At 32.3% G+C, this 15,837-nt stretch overlaps 1 protein-coding gene across 1 annotated transcript in view; it reads left to right on the top strand.

Moving 5' to 3' along the window:
- LOC127857469 (uncharacterized) overlaps nt 1-15,231 on the top strand; it is a 30,475-nt gene extending 15,244 nt beyond the window's left edge. The window contains exons 3-8 of the mRNA XM_052393864.1: nt 9,546-9,692; nt 9,827-9,973; nt 10,169-10,315; nt 12,069-12,315; nt 12,428-12,534; nt 12,686-15,231. Of these exons, the coding sequence (XP_052249824.1) occupies nt 9,546-9,692; nt 9,827-9,973; nt 10,169-10,315; nt 12,069-12,315; nt 12,428-12,534; nt 12,686-12,690 (800 nt within the window). The 3' untranslated portion in view covers nt 12,691-15,231. The remainder of the gene's footprint in view (nt 1-9,545; nt 9,693-9,826; nt 9,974-10,168; nt 10,316-12,068; nt 12,316-12,427; nt 12,535-12,685) is intronic.
- The last annotated feature ends 606 nt before the right edge of the window (nt 15,232-15,837 follow it).

Here is a 15,837-nt window from a genome sequence, read left to right as displayed (position 1 = left end):
TGCTATATGATCACAGTAATGAAACACACACCCAGGACGGGGTGCATTATGTGTGTCCATGGACAGTTGTCTTATAATGGCTATGGAGAGTAATTTTTTATAGGAGACTGTATTCATTTTTTTCGTGCGTAGAAATCATCAACGCCTGGGAAGTCAAAACACATTGTCGCCATTGTCGCCGTCATAGCCAGCCCGTCTTGGGTTAATAACAAGCAACAATTTTGTGGTTTCGTTGACTATATATTGTTTGCAGACTGATTATAATGTAATGATCTGTTATGATCTGTTATGATCTGCAACAATGCAAAAACCCTAATGTAACACTATCAGTATAATTTCAACATAAACATGTAAAAATAGATAAGCCGTTAAACAATACAAAGGATATAAACGATGTGACATTTATTTATTGAATCATAATAATAATAATAATAATAATAATAATAATAATAATAATAATAATAATAATAATAATAACAACAATAATAATAATAATAAAAATAAAATAATAATAATAATAATAATAATAATAATAATGATAATAATAATAATAATAATAATAATAATAATAATAATAATAATAATAATAATAATAATAATAAGTATAATAATAATAATAATATTATTATTATTAATAATAATAATAATAATAATAATAATAATAATAAGTAATGTATAACCATAATAATAGAGTAAATCTGCAGATATACATATTTATTCCTGCATTCAATGTTCGCTCGAATAAAGGCTACTACAACTGATGCACTGCATAATACACAATTGTGAGACAAACCTTAGGTCTTTACTAAATTATGAAGTTTGTACATTGTTCTTGTAACGTATACTATCCCTTTTATGTTTTTATAGGAACATATTGCATTCAATCAAGTTAGTAGATACAATCTAATAAAGTTAAGCAACCAAAACAGTTTGTATAGCGTGTGTATTTTGAAGTAAACGAGGTCCTTTCGCGCTTAGGCTGAATAATATGTGAACCCGGAGTCGGTTCCATAACTTTATTCCAAATTAACTCACTAGATTTTTTAATCAAATGGGAAACTATTGATAAATTGGTAACAGACATAAAGAGCTTGAGTTGAATGTGAAGCTATTGTGTATCTCTTATTCATAAATATTAAGAAGAAACACAAGTTTAACATTCAAATTCGAATGAGCATAAATGGTCGGTTAAAAGCTTCAATCATATTTTGAAAAAAAAAGATATTTAAAAATATTTCTTTAATTTCTGTCTGCCAAGACCCATTTTGCAGGGAATAGAAATTGTTGTAAATGTTCCAAACTCTTTAAAGTGATTATGTTAAATAAGTTGTTTTTATTTTATAAGATCGTGTCTTCAATTTAAAATTATGCAGTTGAATGCGATTCTACGAATATATATTTATCCATTAATGTAGATAAGCATACAATCACATTTGGAAATGTGAGCAGTTTTTTAAGTTATAAAATGGTGTAGTTTTAAACCAAAGAATCGCAAACCAGTTTTAACGTGCAGACCTGTATACGTTATGATGAAAATCGAAGCAGCTTTATGCCTGTGTGAAGAAAACAATCCACCCAATTATATCAGTAATGACATCAAGCAGTTGCTTTCAAGACACTCAAAATGTAAAATCAACTTAGACATTGGTTTATTACCTACCTACTCGATATGTTTGCATTTTTCAAGAGAGCGGGAGCAAATGCAAAGGAGGTGATGCTAAAAACAGAAAACGGAAAGAAGCTATTCCATTATTATTCAGAACATATATACTTTCCATTCAAATAAGCGTGTATTAAAAAACAATGCCCCCTCTAAGTCAAACCAAGTCAGCATCTTGAATAAGAAAGACTGCTCAATGCATGTCCGAAACGTGTACCAGTAATACCCTATACACCCAATAACTGAAACCCAAATATTTTGAAAATATGTTATGCATCTTTTCTTAAATAATTATGACAAAAACATGCTACTTTTCTCTGACACAATGAGTTTCATTGGCGTCGCTCTGGAGAGCGGCGACTAGTATTTCATGCATTTTTTTTCGCTTATGGGAGGAGAAGTAATTTTACGGATCAATGTATATATTTTTGTTTTAAGAATATCTTGCATAGTGGTGATTTTTTGTGTAAATTAGTGTAAATAAGTACTGCATTTGTGTCTATTACATTTATTACAACATTTATTGCCAATAATGCAAAGCTAATTGTTTTAATTAATAACTGATCCACAACTGATCACAGGGGAAAGATCACAGGGACTGGGCAAATACGCGAAACTTTCTGGTTTTGTATAAAAACAAAACATAATCAAAATATATTTATTTTGTCGATTTCTAATTTGCTTATTTATTTGAGAATCAATGTAGTACGATATTTTACGACTTATCGCGCAAGCAAGTTTATTGGAAGGCGTAGTTGTACGAAAACGTACAATGTATTAGTTTATTAATAGAAATATAATAACGATCGCTATACACAACTTCACCAAATAGCAGTATATAAATGATGTCAGCCGTAATAGCTCAGTTGGGAGAGCGTTAGACTGAAGTTGTTTACGCAACAATCATCTAAAGGCCCCCGGTTCAATCCCGGGTTCCGGCACGAACGGAACAGTTCGGCGGCCGACAATTTTTTTCAGTCAGGTTAATAAATATAATAATACTTTATTTTATGTAGACATTTTAAAATCCATTTGACTACAATTGGATTTTTTTTATTAAAATTAATGGATGCCGCGTGGTGAAAACGTTAATTAAAATTTCTTACATCACTTAAATATCTAATATAAAAATACACGTGTTTTTTATATTAACAAATAAATGCAAACAACACATCTATTATCCATGTATTTTAATGGTTGTCTATCATAGGCCCTAAGTACTATCCCTACAACATATAGAGCGCGAAGCGCGATACGTATTATTGATTGTAACAATGAGTTGCGATAAAGGAAGCAGCCGCTTATCAAGGAGGAGCTGTGTCCCAGCAACCCGTTTCCCTAGAGTCAAGCAATCCTCGGAGTTTTTTTTAAGAACCACATATAGAGCGCGAAGCGCGACACGTATTACTATCCAGGTTGTATGGGCCCTTTAGCATTATTCGACCATTACGTCCATAGTTATCTTCCTTAGAATTTGAGAAATTTTGAAATCGCTGTTCGAAGTCCAAAATTTTCATCCGATTGTTCCCAAACTTGCACAGGTTTTTTTATCAATGAGGACCCAACCCAAACTCTCTATATGAGCAATATCGGACCATAAGTCCAGAATTATGTCTCTTTGAATTTAAAAATAAAAGTGAAAAACTGCTTGGTTAGGTGATTATGTCAACATTTGTCATCAGATTCTTTCCAAACTTACAGTGTCTTCATAACAATGAGCATTTTTACCTCATTAAAAATGAGAAACATCGGGACAATAAGTCCAGAATTTTTTTCTTTTAAATTTGACAAAATTTACAATTTCCACTTGTTTAAAAGATTTCACAACTTTCGTCTGAATCTTTCCAAACTTGTTAAGTGTTTTATATTGGTATTACTCGAACCCTATTGAAAATGATGAATATCGGAGCAATAAATCTATTATGATTTTTTACTGAATTTCAAAGTATTGTGAAATGCAGCTTCTTTATGCAATTTACAATTTTCATTCATTTTTTTCAAACTTTTACAGTGTTTCCATATCAATGAGTACTTAACCCCTAACGTAAATGAGCAACGTAAGAATAAGTTCAGAATCAACTCCCCTTGAAGTTGAGATAAATATGAAATTACGCTTACAAGATAAAGCAAATTTTTTTTAACCTACACATTTCTGTTCCATTAATGAAAACTGCACACGGATGCCAGTAAAAAAGGAAACCAATGTAAATAAAATGAACTATGAAATATTTGGGGGTTACAACACAAAATCATAGATAATGGTTATTTGGGGATTATAACACAACATCATAAATAATTGTTGTTTGGGGTTATAACACAAAATTATAGATAATGGTTATACCAGTATCTTTTTCTGTTTTGTTTAAAATAATCGGCCAATATATTAATATTTACAGTAGAAAAATATCGTTCCATGTAACTTCATTGAGTGCCTTTTACACTGAAATTCCCGACGCCCTTTGATGCTTTGCATCAATACTTATCTTGTACTTTACTCAAACGGTTATTTTACGAAATGGCACAATTAAACGAATCATAATTGAGTAATTGGTAAGACCAATATTAAAGCACATTTACTTTATATTTGATGTTTTTTTTTTGTTGGGGAGGGGGGTTAAGAGCAGATTTGCCCGATAATTACGTCTAAATTCACCGACAAACCTTATGACATCTACAGTCTATCGTTGAAAAGTTTTTGATGATAATGAAAGGTAACAAAAAATCACAATTAACTTGGCCTATGAAGTAAGCGTTTTCTGGATAATCTTGTACATCGGAACAGATGTGCCATGAGCATGCTTTTTTATTTAATGATTAACGTTATTAACATGCCTCAGTATATCGTTCTTACGCCTGTTTAAGTTGTGAGATCAATATATCTTGCTCAAGAAAATGAGTTAGTTAGTCGCGGGAACAACATAGCTAACTCGTGGTAACGACATAACGAGTTGTGAAAAAGAAATAAATTGTTTCATCAAGGTATTAATGTGAGACAGCTAGATAATCAGAACACTAGTTATTTGTTAAACGTATGTATAAAACGACCGATACAAGGAAACAATGTAATAACTCTGTGTGATATGAATAGGATAGGCTCGTGCATTTACATGCTTTTTAAACTTTTCTGATTGGTCGTTACCACGAGTATGTTATCAGTGTAAGATCATTCCCAAGACTTATTAAGTTGTTCCCGTGAGTCAGCAATGTCGTCACCACTACTTAGGTACTCATTCCCTAGACTTGATAAGTCGTTCCCACAAGTAAGTTATCTCCTTCTCTCGAATCATTATTGCAGCTCATATCACACATTATTTCGTGTATTTAAGCGTTTCAAGAAATATCCTTATAATCGGCAAGGCAATGATTTTTTTAAATAGTGTTAATTATCTCGTAAAAATAAGCCTTACAATATTTGCATACTCAATTAACAACTCTATGTACTAGTCTTTGTTATATATGCACTCGCTTAATTAATCCCGTATTAATACAAAGTGACATGGTTTTATTGACTGTATTTGAAAATAATTGTCTTGTTTATGCATAAAATTCAATATACATCCGTTTGAACGAAAACGCCAGACATTGTGTTCTGTTGTCTTTTCTTATCTATAATAAAGAATAAAGTTATGATCAATCTAGCCAGTATGGGCAAAACACTTGGTTCGGGAAACCTGTATGCAAAAAAATCAATAAACAGATTTGAAAACACACACACGCGAGCGCGCACGCGCACGCACACACACATAACAACAACTACATTGTATTGCAAATCATGTTAACATAACAAGTAGAATAAGTAGGAAGATATAAAAGATGTAAATTTACCACAGTTAAATTAGATATAGGTGCCACCTCCGGGATATAAGCGCCACATCCATAAAACGGGCTAGTCTGTTGGAAAAAAAGCAAACATATCTAGTGGATCGACCACAAACCAAAACATTTTTTATTGACGCTACAAATTATATATTCTGATGTAATAGGTGGGATGCAATTTAATATTTCTGTGCACTTACAGGATAAATTAATCTTCGCTGAATCGCATCACATTGCCGGAATTTACAAATAAGGTGCTTTATGTTGAAAAATAAACAAGAACACTCTATTCATCTCATTGATTTCTGAATTATATATAATTTATTAATAACTAGGAAGTATAATTGACTTGTGTATTAATACATCGCCAAATCGAAGCGGCGCATGTGATCAACGGATGTCTTTGTAATCAGAATGAGTTCATGCACACCATTGTTGCGTATGATCAGCTGGATGGCTACGATTGTTCAAAACTTTTACGGCGAATTAAGATAAACGTATGTTAAGATAAACTTCAGTCCCAACAAATAACAAATTTAAAAGCAATGTAATTTTCAAATTTCTTTTAATTATTCCAGAAAAAATCTAACAATTAACATATATTGAAGGGTTAACAATTTAGTCACATTAATTTCTTGATGGGACAATCAACGGCTGTTGGCAAAAATGGCCGTTACATTTTTTTTAGCAACCAGACCCTGCATAGGGAGCAGAGAAATGCAGGATATGGCATACAAATCTTCGGGGAATGGTACCAGTTAATTTGGGGGAAAAACAGCGTGTTTTTATGCCCCCGGATCGATAGATCGGGGGTATATTGTTTTTGGCCTGTCTTTCTGTCTGTCATTCTGTCTTCGTCCCAATACTTTAACATTACAGTAAAGTTTTGCAATTACTTTTGAAATAGTGAACATAGCAACTTTATATTTGGCATGGATGTGTATCTCGTGGAGCTGCACATTTTGAGTGGTGAAAGGTCAAGGTCAAGGTCATCCTTCAAGGTCAAAGGTCAAACAATTATGTCCCAAAACTTTAACCTTACAGTAAAGTTTTGCAATAACTTTGAAATATTGAACATAGCAACTTGATATTTGGCATGCATGTGTATCTCATGGAGCTTCACATTTTGAGTGATGAAAGGTCAAGGTCAAGGTCATCCATCAAGGTTAAAGGTCAAAAAAGCGGCGCATTAGGGGGCATTGTGTTTCTGACGAACACATCTCTTGTTTTTTTTATTTAGATGGAGTATTTGTTGTAGTTTTTTTAAACGACTAATAATTATTAATTGCATATAAAACGTTTTTTACCGTTGGGTAAGATTGAATTTATTTATATATACATACAGATATTGATTTTGTTTTTGGTCATTTTGAGTTTTTCTCACAATTGTGTATTATGAAATGTATAAGTATTAGTAAAAGAAACAAAAATACAATAACACAACATTCTAAGCGGTATAAATGGCACTGTTTATGTTTCAAATCAAGTATGTTTTATTGGACATTTATACTGATATCTTATAATAGTGTGTGTTATTTTGCCAAATGTGAGAGATTTTAATGCGTAACCTCAGTGTATATATAATCTTATTTTCCTAGTTTTACATTAACTTTTCTGTTACAATACAGTACATTCTTATTACATACAATGTTTATTCACTTATTAGTATAAAACAATCAACAAAATGTACAAAACAAGATTAAAAGGCAACTATATCTTAAAATATATCAAAAAGCACAATAGGCATGTTTTCTTAAGATTTGTCATTTACCCATTTTTCCTGTCGTATATATAACAATTATATTCACATTAAATAATATATCACATTATTCCTCAGTCTATTTGTGGTTTATGAATGTAGTTCGTATGATAATTACATCCGAATTGCTTTTCAGGTACATATTGAAAAATATATTTGGCAAACATAACTTATTGCGTGTACTGATTTCTGTGTATTTAATCATGTTTGTGTTCGATTTATTATATTTTATCATAAACCTTATTTGTTTTTTTTAAACTATTGTATAAATTGCTTAAATTGAAAATCTTATCAAAACTGCAGAAATTATATGTCATTTGTTAAAACACAGTATTTTCTTGATTTATGAGAGGCTTACTTGGTGGCCATTTTGGATTTATACCCGATTGGAACAAAAAAAATGTGTGAACATAAATAATATTTTAACCCACACAATGTAGATTATCATGAGCATATTATTCAAAAATAACCTTCCAATCATGCAGCGTGAGCCTCTTTTCTTCTAGAGCTCAATGTGAGATTTGTAATGCGCTTTGTTGATGTGTTTTTTAAAATCTTTACTTCTACTATTATAATTAACACGAATGTATTTTATGTTTAAAAACAATGTGCATATCAAACAGATCCAAAAACATAAACATAACAAGTTAAAAGACTAGTATATCTCAAAATATATCAATATGCACATTAGGCATTTTTTCTTTATATTTGTCATTTACCTCACCCACTTTTCTTGTCTTATATATCACAATTATTGATCATACTCACATAAGCTATTATATATTTATATTCCTAAGTCCCATAGGTATGTATAAATGTAGTTATGATGATACTTGTATCTAACCTCTTTTTCAGGTGCAAATTGAAACATGTCATAAGCACAAAAAACATGTGTTTTTTTACATACTTTCCGTTAATATAGTCATTTTTTCATAATATGTTTAATATTTCACTAAAAAACTTATTTGTTTAATTAGAATAATATATTCTTAATTGCTAAAATTAAAAAGCTTACAAAAAATAATGGAAAATATATGTTGTTTGTGTCATTTGTTAAAACACGGTATTTCCTATGTAATTGGTCGGCCATCTTTGCGGCCATCTTGATTTAGACCTCATGCGCATAACAAAATTCTTGGGATCAAAACTTTTCTTTTACAAAAGACAATGTAGAACACCATTAGCATATTAAAAAAAGGTTCCAATGATGCACCGTGGACCTCCGTTCCTACTAGACTAATTAGTCCGACACTGACGATCTTGACATTAAGCATTGTATAAATAGTATATTTACTTTATCACAAATTCGACACAAATTAAATAGGCAATACGATTTCAGAAACAAGTAACATGATACAAAAAAGTGTTGCAAAAATGTTAAAATAATAGTGATGAATCAGTGCACATCATTAGGTAGAGATAAGTAACATATGCAATTACTGAAGAAAATATTAGAAGACTATTGTCTAAGGGAAATAAATCAAAATCGCTTCACCACTTCTGAACGATTAAAGCATGGATCGAAACATTTGGTAAAAATAAAGTGTACCCATGTTCTGGTAACTGCGGTTATAAAGAAGTGGCAGTTGTGTGTTTAAATTTAAACAAGGACAGCTCATGCAAATAATGTAGCATCGTCGGACACCCCCGGTCTATTCATTACGTTACTCCCCAGTATGAGCGGAGCGTAATCAGCAGCCGTGGGTATCCGACGATGATATTGTATGTTTACTTCTGAAAGTCCGTTCGTTAATGAAGTTCTTATTAACGATAAAAATACGGTTACATACAGTTTAATATATGCGCTGTTGTAACACTTTATTTCTTCTATGAATGAAACATTATTTCGTTTAATGTGTCTGCAGAAGATTATCCAAAATCTCTGTATAACTGTTATCAATTCAGTGACTTAAGTGACATAATAGATAAGTACAAACTACTGAAACGTATTTGGCAATTGCGATTTATACAGAATTAACAGTAGGTTCAAGTTTTCAACCGCATCATATGTGTTTCTGTTGTTGTTGTTGTTGTTGTTTGTATATTTGATTTCAACAATAAAATTGACACTGGTTTTTGCTAAAGTATACAGAATTGTATCATCCTGAAATGAAAACAACATTGGTTTCCAGAATAACCCGCATGTGTCCCGTGTCCCGACACAAAGAAATTGCCGTCGCTGCTTTACGCTAATTTATACTTTGCAATAGCATGAATGTGTGTATTTATGAATTTGTTTGAACTATAAATATATGTTCATTCCATTTGAATACTATTCATATGGATTTATTTACAAAACTTTGACTTCAGCATGCTTTTGGCGGTACGGAACTAACTGCACACGTGCGTGCAGTGAAAACTGCCTCAATGACGAAACCTGTAACAATGTGAACGGCGAATGTCCGAGCGGATGTGTGGATGGATATGACTATGCCAAAGATAAAACATGTACATTACGTAAGTTTAACGTATTTGTTATTTATCGATCTGTACCTGTATGTTACTATCTGTAGTATAATAACGCGATTAAATTTCATTTCATTTTAAATATATTCAGATGGCTTTTATGTACGCTAAAAATTTTACTTCAGAATGCTTTGGTCGATACGGCGTTAACTGCACACACGCATGTAGTCAACATTGCCTTAATAACGAAAATTGTAACCATGTGAATGGCGAATGTCCGAGCGGATGTGTAGATGGATATGACTATATCAAAGATAAAACTTGTAGTTTGCGTAAGTGTAACGTACTAATAATTTAGCGATCTGCCTTTGTATGTAAAGACATTAAGAATTAAGATGAACGACTTATCGGGAACGAGTTACACTGTTTTCAATCGGCGGGTTGACCAGATGATACTTAAATGTTTTGCACAGTATTTCATGAAAACAACTGCGTCTTAACATTAGGTTCACATTTGTTTTATTTAGCATGTTTGAACAGCTACGGTCGGAATTGCAAAAATGCCTGTAGTACAAACTGTCTCAACAACGATACCTGTACTTCTACCAATGGAGAATGTCGGAATGGTTGTGCAGTTGGCTATAACTATAGAATTGATAGAACATGCAAAACACGTAAGTATTTGTAATGCATTGACTATTATGACATGATACGAATAAGTACGTATTAATACGAGTTTATATGTATTAATATATGAAGAATGTATTTAGTATCTTCAATATTTTATCACCTATATTTCTTAACGAAAATAGTGCATGCCTTTTTAAAATAATTAAATAAATGTGTAACCACAAATCATCCAATTGGGCACTTTATGAAATGCAATCAATGGACGTTATGATATTTCATTCACATGGGATAGTTTTAGACCACCGGTTTCTATTGAACTTGCAACGTTCCGTCACTTTTTTATAGTTTGAAATCGGGATGTACAATAAATGCGGCTATACCTCGTTCCGTTGTCCCAATGACACGGGAGAGAAAGAAAAAGTTTTTATATTAAGGCGCATTGACCAAGCAGAATAACAACATAATTATGTCTTGACAATATGATGCTGTCATCGCGCCTACACAGCATTATTGCGAGACGTCTTGTTTATCTTAAAGGCATGTTGATATACAAGGTCGAATATAGGCGTAAACAATTTACTGCCATAACGATATTAAATTGTATGTCGTCGTTGTTTTATTCCATCTTGTCTCATTTATTTCAACATTTCATCATATATGTAACTTTTTTATACTTAAACAATAACATATATAGCGGTGCGTTTATTTCTAAATGATTTATTGTTGTAACGTAACGAACATTTTGGGCAATTATTGAATTAATATAATAATCGAAATTTGTGTCAACGCAATAAACCAAATTTCATAAAATCTTCAATAGGCAGTCACGCCTAGATCAACATTTCATTGCCTCGGGGTATCAAACGTCAATAAGACCTGACACGAGTCCTTGTTTACCTTGTTTGTCAAAACCTCGGTCAATTCCGTATGTATTCGTTATGTGTCCGTTGCATACGTCATATTTACGTTGCATACGTCATATTTACGTTGCATATGAGTAAAAAGCAGTCTCACGCCTAAAGCCGGATAGAAAGCATACAATTTGTTGTTTTTGCGTGGCGGCATGCGGTCGTTAGGCCGCCTGTATCTTGTAGTTCAGAATATTGTTCGGACATTTGAAAACGTTGTGTTGAGTTTAATAAATAGAAATAAAACGCAAAGAAATCTGAATAGACTTTGTCTATGTTTACGTTTATCGTGTATCAGAAGACTACGTTACATTGTATATATGTGTGAAATACTTTCCGCCCGTCTTTAGGTAGACATTAATTAACCAAACAGTGTATATAAATAATGTTATTATATTATAAATATCTCCGTTCATAAACAAACACATTCAAAAATAACAATACTTTTTAACATATCTTTGGTTCTATTTTGTTACACATTTATATTTCAAAACCACTAATAATAAAAATATTAGTAAAGCTTCTAGGAATAAGTCTGAATGAAACTCTTGTAAATTCTGTTTGATTTTGTTGGTCTTACGTTTGAGTGTCGTCGTGAACAAAAATCACTTCAGCTCTTCATATAATATTGTTATTTGGATCAATAAAACTGCTTAACCTTGTACATTTCCTATGACAAATGCGACGTGTTGGCCTTGTGTCTACCCGATCAAAGTATTGATCATCATTTAACATGTCAATTCGACGTTTTATACTTCAATGATTTTGCTTCATTTGCAGCTTGTTACATTTCTTGCGCCTGGTTTAAATTATTGTCCGTTTGTCTATTTACTTATTATGAATGCCGTCATATTTTTCTCCATGTACAGTACATGCTCGTTTCCTTTAGCACAACTAGCAAGTATAACGGTGCTTCCACAAACACGTTCGGAAGTAATATCCATAACACATCGTGCGTTTGAAACGATGCCAGGGTGGTCGACTACTTCTCCCTTAAGTGCAAATAAGAAAGAAACAAATAACGGCTCGACAGCATCATTATTTGCTGCAATAGGCGCTTTGTCGATGGCCTGTGGTCTTCTTGTGGCGACAAATGTCATAACTTTCTGTATATATTTAAGGCGGAAGAAACGCACGTAAGTTTACATAAATGTATCGCCTATTTCAACAATGAATTCTTGTTAATTTATGGCTTTATTCAGAACGTTAATGCAGTCAAATAAAACACTAAAACATGTTTTATATCAGAACAGCAAGCGCTGACCGAGTACATTCGGGCACTGATAATGCTTATGATACACTCTCATCGGCGGAGCGATCAACAGATAACTACGAAGGCCTGCAGGTGGCACAAAGTAAGAACAAACAACGCGTGTATTTGTGATGCAGCGCGGCCATGTAGCTGAATAAAGCTTCAATGAATAATGCAGCTCTAGGTTATTTAAACAATAATGGCTTGTAAATATATGCATGTGCATTTTAATATATTGTCAGTTTCAATTCCAGTGTAATTATCCGATGGCGCCAAGAGAACAATTAAATACATTACGTTATAATGAATAGTGACGATGAACTACAATCGAGTCACTGAATCATAACACGTTCACATGTTCGCCTAAAACCATGGACATACTTTGTACACGAAAAGACAAATGAACGTACTGCATGCGGAAAAAAATGTTATTTTTGCAAATGATTGTTGCAAGGATTATTAACTGTGTACACGAATCAAACGTTTTATTTATGCATTATAACAAACTCGCTGCATATACATTATAATAATTGAAATATTTTGTATTCTCGTGTGCATATTTAATTTGGTGCTGTAGAACAAGCGATCTGTAGACAAGTATTATGTTTTAATCGTAGTGATGCTCTGCTTAGATAAACGGAGTCTGTCTTTCTCTGTCTTGCACACGTACATCATTTATTCGCTTTAGTTGCCATGTTTTAGTGTTACACAAAACCACATAAATCAACATTAAACATAAACTTCTCTAAAGGGCGTATACTTCTCTATAAAGAGCATATAGGTGTATGCTGTTTCCTAAAGGACGGTTATACATTATATATGCAGCATTAAATGATAAGTTTTTAATAACGATAATAAGCATTGATCAGTTTTGTATTATAAATAAAAAAATCAAATATAATACTTTTCATCAGTTTTAAGCTGTTCTGGTGGAGTGTCCTAAGCCGCCCTATTTTGAAGATATTTTAACGATTATTACGTTGTTATCATGCATGTTCTGGCATATTGTGGGAACATATCGACTATTAGGTGTTGGAAGATTTATAAACGATAATGAAAGCTTAAATTGTGAAAACAAAATACATGTGACAGTGAAATATCAGTGTAACATCGCGAATCGACAACATTCATAAGCTTCTTAATGCCGACTATTGTTTCCAGTTAATCATAATAGTAAAACATGTTTATACGATGTCGCAATGCATTCGAATACTGTGTAATGTTACTGAAATTGTTCATTTGTAGAGCTCTTAAACAGAAGCCCAGCTTGAGGGAACGGAGTAATGCGCTTTTTGAATGCCGTTATATTTATTGATAAATTAAACGTTTACTCTTAGGTTTAATATTCAGATTTTGTTATTGAAATGGTATTATAGACAGCTTTGATAAGAATAAAAAAGCTCAGATACATGAAATTGAGTTAGAGGGAATGAACTAGTTCGCCATTACCAACCATTTAAAAACCAACCAACACAAGACAAACAGCATACATGTAAACTGAACTATAACGTTCGGAGTAAGTAAGTAAACATGCTGAGAAATGTGTTTAAAAAATGCATCGCTCTTAAAGTTATGTTTTGAAATACGCAAGACATCACGCGTTCCGCTATACATTTTTACCTTAAGTGGGCTGTGGTCCCTGCATCCCTAGAGGTTGCGATCAGCCTTTTGGTCGACAGGGACACAATGATCATCGGTCTAATATCGAGTTTTTGTTCGCAACGTAATCGTATAAACAAAATGGCTCGATGTCGGCCCAATATTGAAATTCCTCTGAGTTTACCTGATGTAAAAAAACAAAAACACCTATCCCTTTTTTCACAGTAGAAGATGAATATTGCTCTCATGCTTTATTGTAACAAAACGATAGGATATTAACGCGATTTCATAAGTATTTTGTGTTTCTCGTATTTCCAAAAAATTAATAAGATAAGTTTAAATGTGTATACACACTAATACGATGAATTTCAGAAATAATAGCAAACCGAGCCAGAACCATGGCAGATTATCAGATATTAGTTTGTTATTGTTTTCTTTATTCGACAATGTGCTAGATTCTTTCAATCTAAACAATCATACATTTATACGTACATTTTTTATGCGTTTTGAATATAATTGCTTAAACAAAACGCACCACTAAATATTTTAAAAGCGCGTATAGTCAACCAAACGTGTGGCTGCCTTACTTAGTAAGTGTACTCTGTGCTGTAGCTATAGGTGTACAGTGTGCTGTACTTATATGTATGTGTTTTATTTCTTATAGCCAGCAGCTTAAAAATCTTGCATACAATTTACTAAACAAAAGAAGTAAAAACAATTATAGATTTGCATATTTACCCCTATTGACTTCGGGGCGCTTCACAAATTTCATTAGATCATTTTTCGTGCAAACATTTTCATACTTATATCTGTTGTAAAACTTAATTTTGAATAATACTTTTTTCGGAGGAAAATATTTGTATGTGACTTTACTTATATCATAACGGTAACATATCTTAATACAATAACAGCGGTAAACTTTTCTTTATGATGAGAATAATCTCTTTAAAATGTCTCCACTGAAACAATATTTATTCAATGCAAAGACATAATGAAACATCTAAAAATGTAATGGACAACTGTCCCCGGTACAAAATTTACACAAAGATATATCCTGGTTAAATAACATATGTTTCTGTAATTGAAACATGCTTTCAACTATATGTGATAGAACACAGACTCACGACCAATGTGTTAATGCGTATGCCATGGCTGGTATTATCATGTAATGTGACAGAAATAAAGATATTGTGTTTGTGTTTGTCGGTGTGTGTGTGTACTATACTGTATCAAATGCACATCATGAAATACGTTAAGGTGCGAAAAGACTTGACAACGAAATACCATCAAGTAGTTATTTATCTCCAGTATTATTTTATAAGACATAAACCCTAGGTATGTTGCGATACAATAGATTGAAACAAGATTGTTCTGATATATCTGTTAAATACCCGTGAATACTTGTAATAGAATTTTACAAATTTTCAATTACAATTCACTAAAGTTATCGGTTGAAACAATCCGTTGCGATTTTTTAGTAATATATAATTTAATTAAAAACGTTGATATGATTTTAGAGCATATTCTGATGACGCTTGATCTAACTGAGCCAGGCGAGTGATGTTTTTGTCACCTTATAGTGAAGCTTAACCTTCTTGTATCACAATATACCAATGCTGATATCGATCCATTGTAATCGCTGCTATTTCAAATTATTACGTATTGCACTTTCACTTAAGTAGTCCAAAACTTTGCATTTATTCAATCGTTAAATTAATGTTGAACCGTGTGCAGATAAGTTTTTAAAACCATCGCGAATTGTTTGAACGTCATTATGATTCGCATATTAGTTCATATCCAAATGTAC

Source organism: Dreissena polymorpha, chromosome 14 (genome assembly GCF_020536995.1).
Source record: "Dreissena polymorpha isolate Duluth1 chromosome 14, UMN_Dpol_1.0, whole genome shotgun sequence".
Taxonomy (NCBI): domain Eukaryota; kingdom Metazoa; phylum Mollusca; class Bivalvia; order Myida; family Dreissenidae; genus Dreissena; species Dreissena polymorpha.
This window is presented reverse-complemented; position numbering and strand designations above follow the sequence as displayed.